This window comes from Coloeus monedula (assembly GCF_965178545.1).
Source record: "Coloeus monedula genome assembly, chromosome: 9".
Classification (NCBI taxonomy): domain Eukaryota; kingdom Metazoa; phylum Chordata; class Aves; order Passeriformes; family Corvidae; genus Coloeus; species Coloeus monedula.
This window is the reverse complement of record NC_138789.1, coordinates 23,077,553-23,102,973: the sequence shown is the minus strand read 5'-3', so window position 1 is coordinate 23,102,973 and position 25,421 is coordinate 23,077,553. Positions and strand designations below refer to the sequence as shown.

At 39.7% G+C, this 25,421-nt stretch overlaps 1 protein-coding gene across 7 annotated transcripts in view; it reads right to left on the bottom strand.

Moving 5' to 3' along the window:
• MAST2 (microtubule associated serine/threonine kinase 2) overlaps positions 1 to 25,421 on the bottom strand; it is a 188,646-nt gene that overhangs the window by 17,617 nt on the left and 145,608 nt on the right. For all 7 annotated transcript variants that reach the window (XM_082287513.1, XM_082287514.1, XM_082287518.1 and 4 more), the window contains 13 exons: positions 23,720 to 23,795; positions 22,633 to 22,842; positions 16,803 to 16,904; positions 12,788 to 12,920; positions 11,097 to 11,158; positions 10,358 to 10,443; positions 8,752 to 8,960; positions 7,691 to 7,829; positions 7,130 to 7,262; positions 5,592 to 5,757; positions 4,476 to 4,577; positions 2,744 to 2,866; positions 428 to 537 (listed from right to left, as the gene is read on the bottom strand). In XM_082287513.1, coding sequence (XP_082143639.1) covers positions 428 to 537; positions 2,744 to 2,866; positions 4,476 to 4,577; positions 5,592 to 5,757; positions 7,130 to 7,262; positions 7,691 to 7,829; positions 8,752 to 8,960; positions 10,358 to 10,443; positions 11,097 to 11,158; positions 12,788 to 12,920; positions 16,803 to 16,904; positions 22,633 to 22,842; positions 23,720 to 23,795 — 1,651 coding nt within the window. The remainder of the gene's footprint in view (positions 1 to 427; positions 538 to 2,743; positions 2,867 to 4,475; positions 4,578 to 5,591; positions 5,758 to 7,129; positions 7,263 to 7,690; positions 7,830 to 8,751; positions 8,961 to 10,357; positions 10,444 to 11,096; positions 11,159 to 12,787; positions 12,921 to 16,802; positions 16,905 to 22,632; positions 22,843 to 23,719; positions 23,796 to 25,421) is intronic.

The window sequence follows — 25,421 nt, the reverse complement described above, 5'->3', positions numbered from 1 at the left end:
TTTTAGACCCTTATTCCAAATGTCACAATCCATTGTCATCCCAATACCATCTTGTCACCTATGGAAGGTCCTTTCAGAATGAGACTGCTCAAAGCAAGTAAGTTTTGGATACTCCCTATGCCAGCATCCAAGTCATTGGTAAAAACACCAAACTGTATCAGATGCAGAAGAGACCTACACAATGCCCTGCATACTGAAAGTTTAAGAAATATAAAATCTTATTCTCTGATTGTTCTGGTTCTCACCTTCTAAAAGGCCACAAACTACCACAGAATAAACAACTCATACAGCGTTCGTCTTCCTCAGTGAATACTACACACCATGAGATGCCATAGAGCACCCACATGATTAAAATCTGCCCCTTACGAAGCAAAGAAACCATGTTCCTCTCTAGATTTTTTCCTTCAACAAGTTATTATGTCCCTACCTTGCTGAACCTGGGGGAGCATGAGGAAAACTGTCGAATTTCCACGTGATCATCATCATTGGTGTCCTCCTCTTCTTCCGAATCCAGGTGTTGGTATCGTTCTGAACGGGCTGGGAACAAGACATGGCACTTGTATCAGTGTGGGGAGTGTCGGTATTTCACACCTCAAGCATTGCTAATGGTCTGCTTAAAGAACTTTGAGTGTTTATACACCATGCAGGGTTATTTCCCTTAATACTGAAACATACCCAGCCAGTTTCTGCTCATCCTGTGCAATTGCCAGTGAAGAATATCTCCTTGGCACTGAATTTATCTTATCCTGTCAGCTGTATTCCATTCTGGAAGCAGCTGATACTCAAAAGGTGTCGAATCCTGCATACCCTTTGTGGTAGGGATATTTCTTCCCTACAGCACACAATCGTATGGGAGGAAACACAGAAACAATCCACCGTTCCACTTTCCAATAAACAGCTTTTTGATTGTACAAAGTCTGTCCTGCATACATACATACATACATACAAGCCTACTTTAAAAATAAAAACATTTTCCCCCCAAAAATCTCCTCTTTTCCCTCCTGCAACTAGGAAAAGGATTAGATTTTGTGAAAGAAAATGGGCAAGCAGCCAATATGCAAAGCTATTTTTAATGCAAAAACTTCTTCCAGAGAGATTTTGTGCTTTGAGATTTGTGCCACTGAATTTCTAAGCCAGCCACACTGGATTTTGTGGGGTGGGCACTAATAAGTTTGGCTATAGAAAGCTGATAGCTACACTGAGCCAAATTTGCTGCACCACATCAGCCAGAAAGCTGATTTATAAAAGACTTTTATAAATTCTAACGTTTTCTGCATTAGGGTTTGTAACAGCAACGCCAACTCCTATCCGTGTCTATGTGAGATATTTCCTGATGTGAGAATTCCAGCCTTTATAAAGGATTCACATCAAAGGCACCCTGATGCTGAGTGTGCCTGGGCACGTGGGGAGTTTCCCAACATTCTGACTTGACAGACACAGGCATTTTACTTTTACCCACCAGGATCTGCTCGTGGCTGCTGCACTGGGCCTCTGCCAGTCGCTGACCCAACTCAGTGACCAAAGTTTCCACATCCAGTAGGTACAGTTAGTGGTGGGAACACCCCACCACATCTGTTTCTCCATGTGTGTTGTACCAGTAAACCTCAAGACCTGCAGAAACCCCACCTCTGCCCCCTCTGCACAGCTTGACTCCAATTGCTCTCTGCAGCAACCACACAGAGATTTCTCAATCCATCTCGCTCTCCCATCCTACCTCTCCATACAAGCCCCAGCCTAAAAGCCCCTTCCCCAAACTGGAAGAGCACTATCTAAATGGAATCACTGCTTGTGCAGTGTAAGAGCCAAGCGAATGGAGGCAGCTGCTCTCTCCCTCCTTTCACTCTCTGCAAAGCACAGGAGCTTAGCAAAAATGTGCTTCATGCAGATTTGACCAGTCCCATGGCCCTAGGATGGGAGAGATTCCATTGATACAGAGCACAAATTTCCCTATCTCAGAGAACTGAAACAGCCAGTATGCCATTCTGCAGCTGGAGAGGGGGAAAGACCTCACCCTGACCAAGCCCCTTCCACCTGCTCAGCTCCCCAAGTCAAATGAGAAAAGTTAGGGAGCAGAGGCTCTGGGAACAGAGATCTCTCCATCCCTCCTGTGACGCTCCTCCCTTCTCTCCCAAGAGCACTGACCCTGTCTGGTGCTTATCTTGAAATACCAGGAATCTTACATAACACTGATACCATGGCAGTTCCCATTTATACACAGCAGACAAACGCTTCACTTCATATCTCATCAGACTTAATAATACTAAAGTGATACACTTGCAGTGAAATTAATTTAAATTACTTTAAATCTCTTCAGAATTTTCCCCACATACTTGTCTTCAAGGTCTAGGGTTTGTTTTGGGTTTTTTAAAAAACATTTATTGGCTGAAAACAGTCACTAGGGAAAGATCATATTGCTCAAAAACTCAAGGAATTTGGGTTTACCAAATGCTTCGGAAGAAGTTTAATAAACCCAGCATGACAATGGCTGCACCTCTCACTGCAGGGCCATGGCTGGCAGGACCACAGGCACCAGTAAAAGGCCAACTAACTCCAGCAGCAGCCCTTTTTCATTTACAATTAATTTGCCTTCAGAGAAACCTTACTTGGCATTCAACAGAAACTTTTAAAAGCAATTTCCATCAAGTGTTTTATTCAATTTCTAAAATGACTTATCTCTAACAATTTCAAAAATGAAATACGCACAAGAAATATGATGCCGTTTAGGCCAAATCTTAAGTCTTACTGTCAAAATAGCTTGTGTCATCCTCAGATTCCAACTGTGGGATGAATTCAGCTTTCTGTCGGAGTAAACCATTCCAGTCCAAATCTTTAAAGAACCGATGCTGCTTCACTTCAAAGGCACTACCTGAAATAAGCACCTTTTATTGCAGAGTATTTCTTTCAGCATTTGCGTAACATCGAAAACAAACCCTAAAAATATTGAGAGCCTAAGAGAATGTACTTGAGTACTTTTAAGTTACACATTTTCCAGGAATTTTGAGAAACAACTTACCCTTTTACCAAAGTGATCATGCAGGATAAAAACTGAACAAGATTTCCTCCTTCCCACCTCCTCTTCCTGTTTAGCAACAACACAGATGCTGGAAGACAGCATCTGCTATTGCATTCATTCCACAGCGAGTTGCAAGATTAAGAAGTAACACCTTAATTTAACCTTTTCAAACTCTAAACACCATCTTATTCATAACTGAATAAAGAGAGCAAACTCAGAGAGGCACTTACTTAGAATGTGGGTGACAACTCACAACTCCACTGTTGTGAATAAGCCTATTCATGTGCCTAGAACAAGACAGGTCTCACCTATCTTCCTGAATTAGTATCTTTTGTTATTAAGCTCAGAAGCTTGGGTACCCAGAAGGAAAAAGTAAAGACTATCTGTCTACCAGTACACACATTTTTTCAAATGAAATTAATATTCATAGCAGATGCCACTGTCTTTTTAGAAAAGAAAAGAGCAGAGGAAAAGAGATAAAAGGTTTGCTGAGTGCCAGTGGCACTACGACATGCCAAGTGAAAGAGCAGTCTCAGCACTACAGGTATATAAGAAATAAAAAAAAAAATCAGTCCATTAACTCATTTTATAAGGTTAGAAACTCTACATCTTTTCCATGACAGCAACATCTTTCAAGTACATGGATTTTAAGTAGAGAAGAACATGTGAAAACCATCTGATATCATTATTAATTCATGATCTATTCATCACCCTTGTGTGCTAAGTCTGCTGACTACATGCACCTTTTGGAACTGTTATATATTTATCTCTAAGCTTTTTTTTTATCCTTAAAGTGTAGTTTTGAATTGAAAATCCCAAATTAAATTAAACTAATCAAATCAACGAAAGATGAGCTGTGCTGTGAAGCCACATTGTTGCACAAATTATTTTAAAACAAAAGTATAGCTAGAGATTATTTACGATTATTTACTATGAGGAAATGAGAAGTGTTGGCTTGTAAAACTTTATATTTGACATTATAATACAGAAAGACTGACATACATATCTGACTTTGCCCAAAAGATTATCAGACTTTGCTGTATGTTTGGAGAATTCTACACTACAGGCCTCTAGGAATGGGAAAGTTTTATTTTATTACACCCAGGAATTCACATGCATGGCAGGGATTAAGCCCCTACTCAAAGAGAACTTCAAAGAAATCTGATTATACACTATTCAAATGGAGACACAACCCTCAATCCTATAATGGAACAGCACAAATGAGAGAAGTTATGCTGCCAAGCTGACAGTGCCCCTTTCCTGCTTCCCAAACAAGACAGGAATATCTGTCTGGCTCATGGACATCTGACACTAATTCCCAGAGCTCCACCACACTGAATCCAGTATAAACTGCTCCCCAGCTCTAGATGAGCATTGTTCAACACGAGTGGCTGTGCATCACTGGCAAGGTAGCTTCATCCCCTGCTTCTGGACAGTGCTTTCCTGTGCCCAAGGTTCTTACCTGTTCCCATTCTTTCCAGAGGATTTTGGCGGAGAAGCTTAGAAATGAGGTCCTGGGCATCCGGTGGCAGTGCATCATCTCCTTCTGGCCAGGCAATTTCATCTGGGGACAAAAAGAGACTTGACATTTTCTACCAGCTTCCCAACAAATTTGAATAACCATTCACACTCCTATACCTCAAAGTGCAACGTTGAGAACTGCCCCAGAAGCATAAATACCTTAAATTCAGCAGCTTAATATAATTCAAGCATTGACATTTTCCAAAATGCATAAAATTCAGCATCAGCTAAAGCTGCTGTCAATCTAAGCAGTGCTTGTGGAGACAAAAAAAAGCTTTAAGGACTCTATTAATAAAGTATGAAATGGGACTTCCATGACAATCCATAAACAAAGACAGTGACAATACCGTGGCTGTATCTCCTGCCTGCACATTCCACAGTCATTATACTTGGAACAGAGAGAACAATTCACAGGTAACGATTTCATGCATCATACTTAGTGCTTTGCTGAAATTTGCTTTTTACAAAGGACATTTGCCAAGTGTGTTAAAAATTTACTGCTTCAGAAAGCATTCCCAATAGGAAATTATTTCATTGGCATATTCACCGAGTGAACACAAAGCAATTGTCCAACTCCAAGCATGAGACAGGTTTAAAAAGCCACAAGACGTGAAGGTACTGAGTACAACAGCTCCAATGTATTGTACTCAGAATTTCCTTTGATTTCATTTATACAAAATTACTATTTGACTGGCATTTGGACCCACGAAAACAATAACCAAACTCGGCCTGAATTAGATGAATTGGCAGCTGCTTCTTTCATATTCTCCACCATTTAAGTTAAAAGACAGAACAGAAAAATCCCCAAATATTTTTCCTCAATCCCACAAGGATTTGTATGACTCCCACACCATGACAGAACTATTTAGGAAGATGTTAAGCAACACAACAACCTTCCCTAGCTTAAATCAGATGGAAGCTGCTTTGACACAGAAAGTTAGAAGTACTAAAATTAAACCCCATTATTCTATACCTAGTCCTTCCTGATTAAACTGCGTATCCTCAATATTTTCAAAGCACATTTTGAAACCCCTTCAGAGCCAGAGCAGAAACTTACCACTGATCACTTGTCCAAACAGCTCTTCAGGTGTGTCCCCAAAGAAAGGAACGCAGCCGACCAGGAACTCGTACAGGATAACTCCCATGGCCCACCAATCCACAGGCTTCCCATAGCCCTGGCGCAGGATCACTTCTGGTGCAATGTACTCTGGAGTCCCACAGACCTCAAGAGAAACACGCAAGAAAGCAATAAATCTACAAATTGCCAAATTCATGTCAAAGCTTATTTTGTCTTTTTTTGGTTTTTTTTTTTCTTTCCCCCCTCAGAGCTTTACAAGGAAGTTATTAATGTTTTGCCACTGACCACTTCATGCTGTGAACTACTTCCATGGAGCAAGAGTTTATATTTGAAGAACACATTACCTGCACAGAAATAACATCACATGAAATTAAATGTTCCTAGTGTGAACATGCCAGCTAAGTAGTTCTTTGGTGCATGCACAGGAAAGCATATGGGAAAAATGCATATTCTGTGTGTTTAGGTCTGACAGCTTGATGGATGTCTGCTGGCACAGCTACAGCTACCAGGAACTGAGTTTTGACAAACCTCTCACATCTCTGTGCTAACAGAATTTAGTTTCACAGATGCAGAATTAGCAGCACAGCATGATTACACACTTCAGCCTTAATCTTGGGAGGTACAGCTGGCATGGACAATGGCTAAGGAAATTACCTTGGAAGTTCTAAGTTGCCTGGGGCTTAGAAGCAGTGACAACAATAACAAAATAGTTGTGAAAGATAAAACACGGTAAAGTGCAAGAATATGATCTAATGACTTAGGAGAGTTCTGCTAGAAAAAGCATCCTTACTCAGAAACAAAGGAAGACAACACCACAGGACGATTATGAATCAATACTTGGCACAACTAAAAATTTGGCTGAAAAATTCAGCTGTGATCCTAGGTATCGTCAGAAGAGAGAAGCAGTTTTTAATCCCATTATACTGGTGAGCCTGCATCCAGAATGGTTCCTTCAACTATGCCCAGAGAATATAAACTCAAACAGAGGCAGTTACATGGAAGAGCTATTCATTCATCAAAGGAAAATCTATCTTGTTAGCTAGAAGAACTTAGCTGGTTAAGCCTAGCAAAATGAAGGCTAAGGAGAAAAATGACCCTTAGTAAATATCATGGGGATAAAAATCAATTTTTAAGCCATTAGACAAAATTACAAGAAACATACAGAAACTTGCCATGAACTTTCTAAGCACCAGAAGGGGGAGATCGTGGAACAACCTTCCAGCAAAATCCATGTTACATCCTTACACCAACTTCTGTTTACACCTGCACTGCTGCCTGGGCCACCCTTTCAGCATCCTAAACTAAGAGCTGAAGTGCATGACTCCAAAACGAGAAGCTGAAATAACAAACAATGTCAACTTATGTACAAATGTGAGAGCGGACTTGTATCTTTTTCTCTCATTTTACAGTGCACAGCACAGCATTAAGGCAGAGAAGGAGGGCTGCAAACTCTGATTTATCCCAAGACAGAATCCTGAATCTGATCCCACATCAACAGATAAATTTTTTCAGCTTACCTGCTTGTCCAGGAATTCCCTGGTATCCTTCTCAATGTGGCCCTCATAAAGATTAGTTGTAAGACTCATTAGCCCAATTTTGGACAGTCCAAAGTCTGTTAGTTTAATATGACCCATTGAAGTTATCAGGAGACTACAAGAAAGAGAAGTAAAATAATGCAACATTCATTTAATTGTTTCCCAAAAGCAATTTAAAACAAAAAGAACACAAGATAATGCTAAGGAAGATCTCAGTGTTACACCCCCACTAAACACCTGGAAAAACCTCCTGTGCAAACAAATATCACAGAGCAGACAAGGCAACTAGGAGTGAAACTATTTTCTGCCATAATTTCACCAGTGTAGCAACAGCTTTGAGATAATACCTGAAGACATTCTTCCCACCCTTTCTCAGTGCCTATCTGCTTCTACATCAGTAGCAAGAGACCCCATAAAACCTCCTACATGTCAGACACTGTTGAAGACCAATGCTGTCTCCACTCCTTATGTCCTGTTGCCTACAGAGAAAGCCCCTGAAGGACTGGCTCTGTCCCTCCAGTTCCTGAGGGGCCAAAGACTTACTTATCAGGTTTTAGGTCACGGTGAACAATCCCATAATTGTGTAGGTACTCCAGTGCCAGAACAGTCTCAGCAAAATACATCCTTGCCATATCAACAGGTAGGGCACCAATGTTCTTGAGAAGCGTAGCACAATCACCTCCTAGAAAGAAAACATTTGCACATACAGCACGTTGAAACAGCAAACAGCAGTAAGAAAGAACAGCTGTGGGTCTGCAACACAACATCAGACTAAGTTTTCTAAAGGCTGTATCTCACAACCCCGTTAGGAGGAATTCTAAAGATCTCTCTGTAGTCTGTCTTGAACTTAAAACAAATATTAAAATCCTAGGGAAATTGAGATCCATATATGTGGGGCAGGCTTGGACAGGAATTGTACAGATGCCATTTACAAACTGAAGGAAGCCTTGAAGAAAGTAAGGCTGTGGACTCCTGATTCAAGCTTCCTGCCACGTGTCATTTGAGAACACTGGCCACACATGTCATTCAACCTTCATTTCTACTTGCAAAGAGGAATTAATATTAAAATTTCCTATTGTCAATACATCTGATTTCATTCCACTAATTTATCTGAAAGAGCACTGATACAATAACTCTAATCTTATTTCTCAAACATTCAGTCAAGCAAACCAGGCATAAGAAATTAATCCTATCCACCAGTGGATATTGCTTATAATAAGATATACTGATAAAGTAAAATCAAATTATATTTCAAAGAATAAGCAAACCAAACAACAAAAAAAACCAACCCCAGCATAAAATAGCACTTTATTTTTAAAAAGATTGCTAAAGAACAAAGACTATGGTTCTTAAGTCTTTTTCTAACTGCAATGTCAAACAAATGTGCTATGGATCCAGCCATGCCATCCCACAGGAGAGAGGGAGGGCTTCCTTTCCAATAAAGACTGGAAAGTTCCTGCTGACTTCTGACCTCAGCAGTGAGGCTCAGCTCCCTCAGCTCCACTGCAAACATGTTGCATCAGTCACAGGGATGTGTGCCTGTGTGTACCCCACATCCATCCCAACTAAGGCCCCTTTGGAGGTGTGGATAATGACAACCATACCTTCCACATACTCCATAACCATGCACAGGTGCCGCTTGGTCTCAAAGGAGCAGAACATGCTGACCACGAAGGGGTTCTCTGCAAACGTCAGGATATCTCTCTCCACAAAGGCCTGCTGGATCTGGTTTCTCAGGATCAGGTTCTGCTTGTTGATCTTCTTCATGGCAAAACGCTGGCGGGTGGTCTTGTGCCGCACCAAATACACCGCTCTGCAAAAGCACACACCAAGAGGAAAAGGTCCCTTTTCAGTTCAAACTGCTTTGCTGTGGGGTTAAGTTTGGAGCTCTTTGTGGTTTTGTTGTTTTGTTGGGGGGTTTTTAAACAGTGATGGTAACTGTTTTGAATGGATCCTGACAGATTTATCCATGACTCCATAAAATCCCATTTCAGTGGCAAGCTTCCCTATAAAAGAAGGAACCCCATGATGCTTCCTTCCCAAAGCTACTCTGCTTTCTTGAATAAAGCAGCATTTTTGCTGATGTGACAAACAAGGAGATATTTCAAACACAAATGTCACAAACTTCCATAAGCACCATTGCAGAGCAGCATGTATTTTTCAACAGTCACCACTTTGCTTAAAAAATTGTCCAAAATCTATGGAATCAGCACGAGTTCTTTCCAAGCTCCATAAAACCAATCTGACGCAGCACTGTCACCAGGGATTTCCTTCAGTAAAGTATCTCTTACACTTCTATCATTTGCAGATCATTAGATTCCTGCACATTAATAATACAGTTTGCAAATAAAATTTTCATCCAGTCTGACTGCCTTATTGAATCAGTACTTGTTTCCCTTTCTCTGGAGTACATTTACCATGGCATTGTGTCTCACCAGCCCCTGACTACAAAATAAACTCAGGATAAAGACATGTGACTAACAGCAAAACTACCACTTCTCTCTCCCCTTTTTACAAAGTTACATGGGGCTTGTGCAGAAATATGACTGAAGAGATTTAAGATCTTTTTGTCTAATAATATGACTCTTCAACATGCTCCATTGTGTCTTCACTCACTAAAAACGATACTTGCACTTTTTCCACATTTAGTTTTTTAAAAGTGAGTTGTTGTTAACTAAGCACCCACTTCCACAAAACACTCAAGCACATGCTCAGGTTTTGCTGTTATGACCTACTGAGTATCACTGCTTTTCAGTAACAGCCTAATGACCTCACTAGTAAGGATTTATGAACTGCAAAGAGTCAGAAACTGCCTTTTAAAATTCTGGATAGGTTTGTATGTGCAGTTAAAATTGTAACCAACTGAATTCATACTTGATTCTTCAATGGATAATAAAATCTAATAGCCTTTCTCAAGTATTACTCCACACAGAGGATTTACCCCAGTTAATTCTAGCACTTCTTTTAGCATTTCAAGTGCTCACAAACAGCCACATACGTTACATATATAAACTGAATACATGAAAGAAATTGCATCTCCCAGAAGAATGCAGAAGACACAACAAGTGTGGGACCTCTGTAGGACCTGAGCAAAATTACTTTACGCTTTGGACCTAACAAAACCCAGACATTTGCCAAACTTTGCTATAGCCCTTTCCTGGGTAGGACAACAGTAGCATTTTCTTATAATTCAAAGTTTAAAAGTCTTACCCATAAGCACCATTACTGATCAGTTTAATAGTTTCAAACTCTTCTTCAGATGGAGTTTTCTTTGACTGGACAGAGGCCCCACGGCTCTGGGGAAAGACAACACAAAAATGAAAATCAGGAGCAGGAATGATTTAATTCTATATGGGAGTTTTTTTGTCCTTTTCTTCTTTAAGCGCCCATTAACTCAAACTCAATCCATTTCTAAATTTCTGGAGCCCTCAGCTTTAGGGCAATTGTCTGTTTGCAGATTCCCTCCATAACTATTAGCACAAAAAAGTCAGTGGACAGTAAGATTCAGGCCTTTCCTTAATATTAAATTTTTTAAGAAAACCAATAAAATAAGGATCTTTGAAACCTAGCCAGTTACATAATTAAATTTTTCCAGTGGTTTTACTAAAGTCAACTCTTTTCAATACCCATCACATTTTACAAATGTAGATATAAAGAATTCCTCCACATGATTTTCATTTGTAACTCCAAAAATTAAAAAAAAAAAAAAAATCAACAAAACTTGGTAATAAAGCCTATTTGCATCTTTTAAACATTTTACCACCACTGTATAAAGATTTTCACATTTTTACGAGCATGTACTCTAGTTTTAATATGAGCTTTTAAATGTCAGCACCTTTTTTTTTTTTTAAATTACAATTACTCTGCATTATAATTAATTCTTTACTGTAGACTACTTCTTTTGAGAGAAAAAAAAGTGCTAGACAGAGTGAGTGTATTACTGCTTTACCTCGACTGAATCATCTGTCTCGGGAGTGTCTGGGCTGTCATAGCTATTCAACTGGGCCATTTCTGAAAAGAAAGAGGAAAGATTACTTCTAATGATCTCAATCAAACACTATTCTCTTTGTTTATACAAGAAAAACAGGATTTTAAGAGGTGCTTGTAGATGATGAAGGACATTTTCTCCCTCTGTAAAAAGTCACCCCAATTATACAGTGATAACCTTTAACATTTACTGCTGCAGGCAGTATTTTATATAAAGGCAAATATAATTAATTGTTCTAATTTCAGCCTGACTTACTCTAGATGGTTTCTATAATAAGTAAAAGCAAAAAATGCATGTTTGGGGAAAGTGCTGTCTAGTTAATATTAAAACCTATTCCACACATACATGTCTGCATGCAGCCTGGTGGCACCTCTGTGCTCCAAAACGAAAAAGCATCACATTTCAAACAGCTGCCCTCCATGTGATGTGGCTGATTCTGCAAAACGCTGAGCAGCAGCAAAGTGGGGGAAAGTCACTTAGTTTAGGCTACTCAGCTGTCGCAGGAGATGCTGTAAACTTTGCAAGCCCAAATCCTACCTTAGCTACGAGCCTCTGAACAGACACCACTGACATTTCTGGGTGCCCTCCTTACAGAAAGGAAATAAGGCACCTTGACATCTCCACACATTTCTAAAGAAAATTTGACTTTAGTAAGGGGAATTAGCGATGGAAAGGTTCTCTCCCATGACAGGGATCAAAGGAAATTTCCCTTTAATGTCAGATTTCAACAAATGCTATTAAATTGCATTTAGCAATCTTTGGTAGAAATTTTCCCGAAGAGCTCTTCACTTGAAGTCAACCTGTCACTGTCATTCCAGTAAACACCAGAGAAGTTAAACTAGTCCTAGCCAGACTACTAATTTATATTAAAATTATGCTCTCCTGAGATAACAGAAAGTATGGTTCAATCGCTGAAATATTCTGCAGTAACCTCCAGTCTCTGTCACACTTTCTATTGTTGCTGAACAAGCTGTGCATGCTTGGAGAACTTGTCCTTTCAGCCAGCAAAGTGCCAGGCAGAAATATTAACTCACTAATTCTAAAGTTACAGTCTTCTGAGCCAATGTATGTCTATATTAAGTTTACCATATGTAATTCTGGCACCTTGCAGAGAAGCTGTTTCTGTCCTTACACTGCTCTCTTTGGTTTGGCTGCTACACAAGATGTAGAACTTCAATCTCACCTCCAGCTAAGAATTCATACTCATCTTGGTTTCTCATGGAAAACACAAAACCCACACTTTTCCCAAAGAGAGCAATCAAGTGAAATGACAGGATACTTTCCAACCAGGCCACTAGCAGGCCAGGAAGATCAGAGAAATAACAGGTAAACTTTTACTGTCCAACGGCCCAGAGAAAACAGTTAAATCATAAAGCCATTTTTTAACATTGTTGCAGTTGTAATACAGGGAGACATTATTAACATCATAAGTAAAGAACTGTCACTATTGATGTGCCATCCTTACCCCAGTAACATTCCTGTGAGACACGGGGCTGGAAAGGACAATCTAGAATTTGACAGCAAACAGGAAAATAAGGAAAAATGGCCTAGAAATTAAAGCAATAAAATAAAAACATCCTTCAGCTATGTAGTGACCAGGAGAGCTGACTATCCTTTCTACAGTTTGGAAAGCACATAACAAGAGTTCTCACCCTCCAGGGGATCCCTGGTGAGTCCCAGCTGGCTGATAATATAACGAGGAATGTCGCATTTAATTCCTTGCCCTTCCTTGGCATGGCCTTCTGCAGCTTCCAACAAATGGTAGAACTCTTCAGGATCAAACTCCTACAGGAAAGCAGTGAGAGACAGAGAGGTAAATGATGCAGCTTTACAATTATGAAAGGTTTCTCCCCACAGACGGGAATCCTCAGAAACATCCAAAGCTAATTCTGGGCTCAGCAGTGACGCAAAACATTTCCAGTTACAAGTCAGTGCTTCCCACTCTGCTCTGCAAAACCAACAGACAGTTACAACCCACAGGGTGTCCATGGGCTTAGATCTGCAAGTCAAAACAGGACAAGGACTTTCTAAAACCAAACCCAAACTTTCAAAAGGTCTTGTTAACATAAGTGTCAAGTGTGGACACATCTCCCAGTTCTGTCACATTGAGATGTGCCAGGGAAAGGTCTGAGAACTGAGGCACCACCTTCTGCACCTCCACCTGACAGGTGAGCTAACCCAATATAAGCCCTTCCTGCTGTCAGATGTCACTTCTGATCAAACCACACACCCACCCAGTCCTGTCACTGTCCTAACCTGAGCAATTGCTAATAAAATTATTAATAAAACAACTTTCTTCATAAGAAGTACTGCCGCCCTATTTCTTGTACTATACAGCACAGGATCACTTTAGCAACTCAGTCTTGGTGCACGTGATCTCTCAGGCCAGAAGGTGTAATCTCTTGCACTGGAGTAACAGATACAGTAGGAAATAAAAGACAAGCTTTGGGCAGCAGGAGCACTGCTTAGAAACAAGTTCACCAGTTAACTTTAGCTCTCCCCCCTACAAACCTCATCATTCACCAGCAATGAGCAGCTTCGCCAACACTCTTCAAAAATTTTCCAGTGAAATGGGAGGGTGAAAGGGGAAGAGTTTCAGCACACAGCTGAGCATGCACAGAGAACAGTGAGGGCAGCAGTAAAGAACTGGTGTGTGGTCAGCAACGTAAGAGAAAAAAAGCACAGAACTGCAAACAAGAAAAGGAAATTAGAGCTTGTAATGATGTGAAGATACTTGAACAGAGAACAGATGCACTTTTCCATGACTGCTCCAAGCAATGCTGCTTGGATAGATGCTGTCACCAAAGACAGCGACAATGCAAGAAACAAAGTTCCTTCCTAACTCCTCTGGAAAAGGATTAATCAACAGTCTCAGAACTGGCAGAGAGCAGGAGCCAGACCAGAGAGGACCACAGAGAGAGATGGTCACCAGAATGCAGTGAAAGGGACAGTGGAGTCTAGGAAGGACTTCTCAAGGTACGACTGCAGGTCATTTAATGGTGAGTAGAGGACAGAAGAAAAAAACCAACTTGGTGACAAAAAACCCAAACATACAAAACATTAAGGAACTATATAAATTCCAGTTCTGACTTCTTTATAGAAGACTTAATCATTTGAATACAGAGGAATGAATCCTGCTAAGGGGAGGTAGGTGCCATGGAAAAATAAACTGAAAAAAAAAAATTAGACACTTTTTTCCTAAAGATGGTTTCAGAGATGTACAAACCATATTATTATTTTCTTGGAGCCCCAAAGATTCATTCTGCCAATAAACATTTCACAGTTCTACAGGTAATACAAAGACTGAAGCCAAACAGTTGAAGTTTAGAATACTTAAGTGCCTTCATCTGCATTAAAACAATCACAACCATCACAAGAACTGTCTATATGGTCACTTACTTCATTTACAAGGAAGAAAGAAGAATGAGTTGTGTTACTAAAATTAACCTTAATATTAAATAGTAGAAAAACTGTTTATAAACTCAGATATAATTGAAACTAAAGGTTGAATTACAAAAAAGTACGTTAAAAAGAAAAATTAAATTTAGTTCTCAAAAGTATTTAAATAGTTGACTATCCATTACTACACTCCTTGTTTCATAGGACAAAAGGAACACTAATATTTAATTCTTCATGTCGCCACATTAAAATATGTATTTGGGAAAAAAATTGCCACAAAGGCAATGGAGGTTGAAAAAAACAGGGAAGACTAACACACAGATCCTGATATTATTCCTAATCTTTGGAGTCTGGCCACTTCATGGTCAAGGTTGTCACTACATGCTTTGGAATCCATTACTCAAATCTCAATGACTTCGCTGCTTCCACCTGCTCCCACTCACTTTGCAGAACATCAAGTGGAGAACACAAAAGAACCTGGAGACCTCTTGATTTGGAACTAAGAGCTGCCTTGAGTTTGGAACTCTCTGAAGGTATAAACATGGATGCACAGGGCTTTCTAATATTCCATGTTTTCCTAGATAATGAGTGTACACAAGCAAAAATGACAATGGTGAATGCAGCAAATACAAACACAGTAAGTTTAAACTTATCTCCTTTTTTCACTGTCTTCACTTCCAAAATAAATTTTAAAGAAGTACTGGAAGGTAAGTGGGAGTCACAAAACCTCATCTAAATCACAAATATGGTTTGAAACCCAAAGAATTCCCAGTTTGAATAGAGCTGTGCCCAGGATTTTCAGTGCAGTCTGACAGAGATTTCTTGAATCAGTAAGTGAAAGTATCTGTCTTGCTGGTTGTGCAGCCAGCTTCATCACTGACAGTGGCCCTCCTCACACTGTAGGGTTCCCAGCAAAGCAATCCATCTGAGAGCCATGGAGGAGGGATAAGGAACCCTCCAAAGTCTACTGGCTCTCAGTACTTCTGCAGGTGTTTCCAAAAACTGGTATCAGTGGTAAGATTGGACCACTCTTGTCTACTTTGTCAAAGAAAGCTCCACAAAACTCATTCATCTTCTAGTGACTCCAGGGAGAAAAGTCACCCACGGACACGCTGCCCACAACATAATCCACGTGTTAACTGTGCTTTTATAGCCAGCCACAGATTCCTAATCCAGCCAACTTCTCTAATGCCTCCAGCACCTGTAGCATCCCTGTCACTTTTATGTCCAGAAAGAACCACCACGAGTGTGCTCCAACACACCAGGGAATTTCATCCTCTCATTACAGAAGCTTCTACTGTAGGTTTGTGACACCTTACAATTTTTCGTGACCTCTCTACATTCTCACTAATTTTTCAACATCCTTTTGAAATACAGTCACTGAATTTAATCCTATAACCAGTATCCACCACATAATTGTGTACACCTCTTTCTAGATATATTGATGGTTTATGTTAACCCTTTTGCCATGGCATGAGTGAGAACACAGGTTTTCAAGCTGCTTCTCCACCATACCAAGAAAATATTTTTGTAGTTGCAGAACTTCCGGACACAGTGGCCTATTTCATTGGGATTGCCTAAACAATTTTCACCATTTTCCAGTATTAAATTTTTAAAAAGCATTATTATTAGCCAAATTAAGTTATAAAAGAGCAATGGGACTTGCTTTTGCATGTATTCCAATAGCACCAAATATGGTTTCAAACCCAGGCTCCCAAAGCTACTTGGATCTCACACTGGTCTATCCCACTGTGTGTTCACAGCTGGAAAACTTGACACCAGATTTCACCAGTTGCTGGGTCTACAGGAAGGGTTTGAGTCCCAGAGCCCAAACACCATTTATGTCGTGGTAGGGAACTTCTTCCTTAGGGACAGCTCTTCCGTAGCACGGCGCTCTGGACACCAGGCACACACCATACAGACATTTACAGGCTCCTTACAGTAACTATTAACAATATGAGGAAAATCCAGTAGCACCAAGTAGCATGGAATTATGTCAACAGCTACATCTGGGCCCTCAGCCATAAACTTTATATTAAAATATAATTTAGCTGCTACTGCAGCTGACAGTCCAATGGAGAACGACTTCTGTATTAACGCAAAAGCCACTTAGTACTTCTGTTAGGTTTTTTTTTCAATATCAATTCATTTTTCATCAATGTTTTAATGAGAATTTAAAGGTTTCTTTTGAAGGCTTTGTGTCCCTTATCTCCTCAAGTGAACAGCACTCTTTAGATCCTGCACAGCCTGTCCCAGGCCCACACTCACCAGGCACTCGAGCAGCCGAGCTGGCCGGGCGATGATAATCATCAGCTTCTTCACAAGCTGGGTAACAAAGGCAACCTCGGAGCTCTCGGATCGCTCGTGGGCCTGTGGAGAGCAGAACAGCACATTATGCTCCTAGCACTGAGCTCTGCATTTCTGTATATCAGATGCTGAACACAATCACCAGCTCAGTAACTGAGCAGCAAAAGCATGGCTGAGTCAGGGCAGGCTGAGCTCAGCTTGCTCAAGGATGCCAAGATACAAATGGCTTTTCCATCACAGCTGACCCCCATTATCATGCAAGAGATATTTCAAAGGCTCTATTTGCATTATATCACCTATCAATTATAATAGATACAATGTGGTTTTAGTTTATTTTTTAAAATGAAAAGAGGAATACTGATTTTTTCAATTTTGTCTTCCACACAACACAGACAACTAGGTAATGACTAACAGACACATATTTCTGAGCTTTACTTTCAGCTAGAATTGGAACTAGAATTTCTCCTCATTGTCAAGAAAAACTCAACCTCAGTTTCTCTTTTTTTAGTTTTATCAATCCTGTTGAACAACTCCAGCATTGCATTGTATGTTATGTAGGACCAAGCAGATAAACAAAGAAAAGAGCATATAAAACTTAATTCAGAGGATTTAGTTCTGTCTGTTACTTTACCAGATATTACAGTATAAATTCAAGTCTTAGTTTCAAGATATTTGTGTGATGGGATGTCTTATAACAACAGTAAACATGCCAAAACAGTAAGAATTAAAAAAAAAAAAAGGGCAACCCAAAAAAGCCCTCCCAAATTACTCTTCTCTTCATGAAGCACACAATGGCTACATGATGAGTCCTGGAGCAGAAATACAATAGTATTTCATTGCAGAGGGATAAAAAAGTGGTTCTAATGGCATGCAAAAACTCTTAAACAAAGTACAGCTATTTTTCCCCAAGGTCTAAAAATTGTGCTTTAACACAGCCACAAATATAGAGTCCAGAACTTAATAAATGAGCTTTTGCTGGCAATGAGCCAGTTACTTATAGGAATGAAATTTTATCAACAACAGTGAAAGCAGAAATAAACAAAAAGGTTCATTTAGTGTTGTCCATGAGAACCACCTAAGAAAAAGATTTTTATATGTCTGAGAAGTCAAATCACACTGGTGACCTCCTAAAAGATCAATACAAACACAGGAAGCAGAAATTCAGAAGTAGAAATATACAAGCAGCATTTTAAATAAGATATCTCTGATACTTTACTACCAAACAAAAAAAAAATTTCAAAGGTTCATTATTTCTCATTTTGACACTGGTCAGAATAGAAAAGTTGATTGTCTCCTTCCACACTGATTAGCTGGGGCTAGAATTTTAAGCTTGAAGAGAATGATGTACCTACTAATTCATTATCTGAAAACATCAGAGATCCTTCCTGCCTATAGAGCCTTAAAAAGAAGATTATTTTGGAAATACTGAAATAAGTTGTAATTTTTTTCCTAATTAAAATTTTTTTAAATTGCAAAATAGAAAATAATCGCAATGAAAATGATAAATATTCACTTTGTGCCCTCTAATGCATTAGGCAAACTTAAAAGTTACAAAATGAATTGTAGAAAGAAATTAATGCTTTTATATTTTAAAAGCCATTCCAGATCACCAGGGTTTAGCTGCATTGGAATGAATAAATAAAACATCAACAACTTTGTATTATTTGAAATATGAGCCATGCGATTGGAAAGTCCTTTTCTCCCCCCACATAGGTTATATAATGCAAAAAATACAATATAATAGATATAATTCATCATTTTGCATCCATTTACACTGTTAAAGAGAACTTAGTCTTTTAAATCAAGTCCTTTTGTTTTCTCCTTTTTTCATCTATGACAATTCAGGCAACATAATTTAAAAATGCAATTAATTTAATCAGGTGTCTGTTTTGAAAATGAAAAGCAAGACCACGACTGCCAAATGATATAGAAAAGTAAAAGGAAAAAGAAAAAAAGGATTTACAAAAACCAAACACAACTTGTAACAGCCACTCAGCCATCATCTCCGCACAGCGCTGCTCTTCCAAGCTCCTCAGTGAAACTGCCTCCTCTTCCTTCCTCCTCACACAGGACAGCCCGGACATCCCTACAGAATTCTTATTTCCAGGGTGTCCCAGGGACAGAACCCGGGAAGGGAAGGGCTGTCCAGCCAAGCACCACCTGCCGCTCCCATGAGCTGGGCACAGCTGTGCCACCTCAGCAGCGCTTCCCCAGCACCACGCGCTCGCCTCGAGGCTGCTGGTGGCATCTCAGGGGTTCCCCCCCTCCCAAGGGGAGGAGGGAGAAGCCAGTGGGGTTTGGGCAGAGGCTGATGCCATTCCTGCACACACTGCCGGTGACACGTGTACAGGAGGTAGCGATGGATAATTTACAAACCGATTCCCTCATCTGAAAGACCCATCCGTCACTAACTGTGGCTGCTGGGGCATGAAATTAAAATCACTGTCCTCCCCTGGGGTTCAGCAGGACCAATAACTGTGATATGCAAGTCACAACGCTGTAATTGAGCTAATATACTGATGGAAACCAATACAATAGATCTGCAAAGCCAAGGACTGATAAATTTACACTCAGGCTCCTACGAAGAAAGCAACCCCAATCAGAATATCCATTTGGCAGTGTGCAGCATCAGTCACTGCTGTACAATACTCATACCCTCCCCTGCTCCTTTTGTTCCATGCACAGAAACACCTGCAATCCTTCACCTTCCTGCCCAACTGGCTACACCTAGGCAACAGTCATCAGACTTCTTTTGGCTACTTCTACCTTATTGACTCAGCCAAGTAATAACTGACTATAACCTTTTGTTCCTCAGCAACCTGAGGTTCTAAACCATGACAACAGGTAAAGAACCAAATGTCACAGATTCTTTTTTGTATCAGTGCTTTATCTTATTTCTTAGTATTTTTACTTTGATGTGAAGTGTAACACTCAAGTTCACATTTTCCAAAATGAAGAAAGTATCTAAAATTCACTTTTACTTCATGATTATTTCGATGATGCAGTAAGTTCTTCTGGCTAAAAGACAGTATTTCATGCTCCAAACAAGGGAAAAGATCTCATTTGCCATAGCTAATGAGATTTGTTGGCATGTTATTACAAAAGCTGGAATCTAAAAATCGTCCAAAAGCTTTCTGGTTTGGTGCATTTAAACAGCTCATCATTTGCATACCCAAACAGTCTGGTTTACATTTTTACTCAAACTACAATATACTAAATCAAGTTTCCTTTTTACGGTTTGAAGTGCTGTGCAAGTTTAGTTTGTTACCAGGTATCAGAATCGACACCTTAAAAAAGAATTTCAGGAGAATCCATTCTTTCACAGTAAAATGGTAAGAAAATCTGTGGATATTTCTGCCACTTGCTGGTCTCATTATTCACCAATAAAGCATCTTTCCAATCTTCCAATATGTTATAAAAATATACCATAAAATTCCATCACCTGCTACACAGACCATACAACTGCCCAAGTCAAACAGCTGTTTGAATTACCTTCTAATTGGTATTACTTATGTACTTATTATTTATGATACTTTGCAACCTTAAGCAAAGGTTAAGATCCCGCCATCAAATTCAAAATAATCTAAACTTGACTCCAAAATGTCCTACGTTTCAGGTGAGTCCTCCAAAAGAAGTATGATCATCAATTTCTATATATTTTGACTAAAATGGCCCAATTATTTCCTTGCAGAATGCAATCTGAAGGGCAAAGCACAGACTAGGCAAGCAGAGGAAACAAGTAGCTTTTAAATATTAAAATCTAAAAGATAAGCTAAGGAACAGAAAAAGCCATAGGACAGGAAAAAAAAAACACCAAATGAGAAAAATGTGGAATGAAGCCTTTGGCTTTCCTCTGAAGTTTTTAATGTCTTTGTTCTGTTCCTTCGTGGCCTGTTCTGCCTCCCTTGCCTCTCTCAACTTTTCTTTTAATCACCTCTAGCCCACCTTACTTCCTAGAGTAAATAAATCAAACCGAAGAGCTGACCCTTCTCTCGGCCCGGCTCTGCAGAAGATGTTAAGGAGGAAGAAGGCAAAGAAAGCCCCGAATGTCAACTCCTGAACAAGCTCAGAGATGACCAATGTATCTCCTCTAATAACAGTTCAATGTCACCTTTCCCAGTATTTCAGAGCAGCAGGATAATGCCTGTAGGATCAAGGGGAAAGGGACATTTAAGAAGAGTATTTTGAGGATTTGTTCTGAGGGAAAGGGGAGAAAAGGAAAAAGCTGATTTATCTGACCCACACCTCCTCTGAGACCCTGATTAACCTCTTCAGGCCGGAAGACAGGACTGAAAATGCAGACTGGAAGTGGCCAGCCCTAATTTATGGCTCTCTTAGTTCCTTATGGTGTAAGAAATCACTGTCCTCACACAGAGGAGGAAAGTCAGGGAGAGGAAGAATTTCAGGCTCCAAGGATCTGCTACCAGAAGCAGTAAAACACAGCATAGTCCCCCTGTGCCCCTGAAATGTACGGGATTTTGCTGAGCATACAAAACCACTTTTAATGAAACCTTTCCAACTCCAAAACCACCACCCAAAGAGGCCTGATCCCTTATTTCACAGCTGAAGTGTGCAAACACCCTGCTTCCAGACTCTGGAGATACAAGGGGGATCCACAAGTGGTTACTGATATCCTATAGGCAGACAATCATATAGCCCCTCAAAAGTTATTCCCCACCTCTCTTGGTCTGTCAAAATTATATTCCCCATCCAAGCAGAACACCACAAATCCAAACATGAGTCATTCTTCTCTCAAGCATAACAAATACCAGAAAAATTACAGCCAAACTTATATAAATGAGGTAGCCAAAAAATTTAGCTGACACAAGGGAAGTTCCTGCAGCTTTCACAAAGCTTTTTAATACAACAATTCTATATTAATGTAGTATTTTTATTCATCTGCCTTTTTCTACTGTCTGGAAAGAGTGGCAAAGGGGCACAAGCTAGTGCTATTCATAGCCAGTGGGTTGGCAAACTGATCAATAAAAATAAAATAAATTAGAACTGTAATAGAAAACCAAGTATTTCAGATGTTCTGTTTCCAGGTGTCTCTGCGGCATTTGCTATCTGAGACTGCAATCTTTATAAAACCTGTTTTTTCAGCTTGCTGTATCATTAAATCAAAGCAGAGGACTAGGAAGATATTCCTAAACAGAGGTCTGGACAGGCAATAGCACTGACTCTTCACAACAGTTACAGCATAAATTCTAAGAGATGTCTGAAATTTAGTACTACCTTCATTTTAAAGGGAAAGAGTGATTTTTGATGAGTAGCTGAAGTCTACTAAGCATGCATTAAAATTGTGCCCCCTTGTGTATTTTCATATGCTTTGAATGCCACAAAACACATCAAAGTACAAAGAACAAGCAACTGGATTAAGTTCAGCTCAAGAAAATTGTGAAAAATTTACAGCAACACTAGTAACTATGGTGTTTTCACTCCTTGAAGGCACTACTGTAACTAGTAAGTCATTCAGAGTCCTGAAGTTCATGAAAAAAAAAGATTTCAGTAATTTCATTCATCTCAATAAACCAAATTTTCATAAATGGTAAAGACTGCCTTTGACTTACTCATATTCACATTCAATTTCTGTACAAAGTTCACAGGTGAAGTGATTTACTCAAATCCACCCACAGTAGATCAACAGGAGACTGGAACATCTCAGATCTCCTGACACCCCGCCACCTGCCCCTCCCCGGAATCCACACTGTTTCTCCTAAAATCAAAGGTCTGGCTTATTGGTTAAAGTTACAATCAAAATAATATATTCTACTTTCCAGAGGGCACTTACATCCTGAAGAAGTTTCTCTAAGTTTTCCTGCAGCTCATAAAAGTACCGAGAAGTAATCAGACCTTCACGTGATTTATCTAGGCAATCTCTGGCCAGTTCAATAACTTGATGATGAATGAAACTTAGGACCCCATCCGCTAATTGCAGCACATTCTCTGGAGCATTCGAGGCAATAAACTCAGCCAGCCGTTCTTCCATCTGTGCCGTGGCCTAAAAGTGCAGAATAAAGAGAAATTACTCCTAAATTTTACTAAAGCAGACCTTAAAGCATAAACAAGTAGGGTGCTAAAGTAACATTTGCAATTCCAAATTTCATGAGGCTTAAAAAATATTCCAAAATACAGTAGCGTTTTCTGAGAATAAAGATAGCATATCAGGGGCAAAAGTTAAGTCCACATGAGCAAACAACAAAAATGAATCAAAACACGCTTTCTGAAAATGTAAATGACCATAAAAATATCTTGGTCCTGAGGCTGTATTCCTCCCTGGGTCTCCAGAGTAAGGATGTAAGATGTGAGGCAGTTTTCAGAACTTTTAGACAAGGCTGTGGAAGCTGAAAATCATTGCCCCAAGCCATAAACACACGGCATTTCTATCACTATAAGCCCTGATTTCCTGTCTCCAGAGAAACATCTATTTTTGCTGATGGTGGAACAGGAAGGAATGGCCATATTGACAGCTGTGGGATACACAATCTTCTACACTCATTTCAATGAGATGTTAACTTTTAACTTGCTTCCACAGGTTTCAATATTCAGGTTTTTAAAAAGCCAAGGCATGGCCCTTCTTCCCACTCTCGTGAGAATTACTCATGCCAGTAGAAGACATTAGAAATTTAGCAAATATGAAATAGATACCAAAAAAAAAAATCAGCCTTTTCCATCCTAATCTCTATGTATACTAAATCTATTTCTTCTACTGCAGAATTAACATATGAAGATGAGGAGGCAGCTTCAAACTCTCAGCAAACAGCACTGCTTGGAAATGAGATGTAAGAGCTGGGCTCCTTCTCCAACAAGCACTACAAACTAATTCTGAGCTTGGACACAAGTTCATTGAATGTATTATTCAAAAAGTGATTCTTTACCTTTGGAAACCTTTCTTTGTACACATGATTCATCATTATTATTTCACTGTCAAAGGAAACTGGAGAGCGACCAGGGCTAGAGGAGAAAAGAAATTATGTTATCATTTACAGATATCACACCAAAAGTTTTCAAAACCCAGTGCTGATCATAATGCTGCCACATTGACTGTAGACCTTCCAAAGCGCTGAGTTCACTTTAGTAATGTGCAGATGCTGAACTTCAGAGAAGATCCTGGCAAGCAATGACAGTCTGCAGTCACCTGGAGACTGCTGACATCCCTGTGCCCACACAGGCTCTGGCAGAACCCCACCCTGTTTCCAGTGCATGCAAACCCTAACACAGAAGCTTGTAAAATGCCAGTGCATTTCCTGCAGATACATTTGTTATTCCTCTCATTCTGTGACTCTCCTCCATGGCAGTGGGAGCAGCCCTACTTCAAAAGAAATCACAGTGAGCTCTGGAGTCTCCAGTGCCAGAAGGGAGCAGAGCAACAGGAAGTGAGGAAATAGAGATGATTTGTTTTCCTTTGTCTGAAGGATACTGCACTAGAGGAGGGATGCATGAGCACTGTTATTCAGCTAAATCTTATATACAAATACCACAGGCAACAGGGACAGAGTACTTTTATGAAAGCTGCACTCCCTTGATGCACGTTACCCCATGGATCCATATGCATCTATGCCCAGGTTAGCAAGAAACTTCAAGGTACGCCAAAAAAAGAGGACACTAAATCTTGATAAGCTGCATTTCTATTACTGTTTGGGTGGGTTTTTTTAAAGGATTGCATCTCGTTTCATCACATCTGATGGTATGCAGGGCTCTGACTCACTCTGCCACCGAGAACAGCCAGATGAGGTAATGCAGATAATCCCCAGCTACAGATCGCCTGCAGCAGCTCATTTCTCCAGCTACCTTCTTTCAACGTTCAAGACAAGCAAGGGCTTCAATTCTTTGGCATCTTACATGATCATTGTCTTTACAATTTTAAGAGTATTAAATACTGCTAAAAATACTCTATGTCAAAAGATACAATTTTATCTTGAATGAGTTCAAACATTTCAAACTTCCTAGTGAAGGATGAAATTAATCTCTCTAAATGGAATAAATGCATTTGAAACTTGGAATGCATTACAGTTACTACCTTGCTGCTAACCTACTTAGAGGAAAAACATTATTTTGGCAACATACATTAATAATTCAAAGAAAATTTAACTCATTGGCTCACAGATTGTAGCAGTACCAAACTCCTTTCATGCCTTGTACTGAAATTCCATTAATTACATCGTGTCTTGTTTTTATTACTGTTTATCCCTTAGCTTGAGAAAATGCACTTCAGGTTAAATCTGTCACCGAATCCTTATGTTGAAGGAGAAGAAAACTGATTTGGATGTTATGAATAGGAAGTAAAAAGACATTTTCATCAACTTCCCTTAGCTTGGTAGATAACTATTTTTAATCAAGGAGAATTTTCTTTAAAAAGAAACTTACATTTATATTCATATGTAATGTATGACATAATTAAATAGAAGGGTAAGAACATTTAAGCTGCAGGGTTATAAGCAAATTCCCCTGCACATCTAGCCTGCTACCCTTATCCTTTTTTCTCTAAGACCAAACGGGCTGACACAAACACGACACTTGTTCACTGGTACTTCATTTGGAGCTGAAGGACTTGGTGAACACAGTTATTGAAGAATTTTT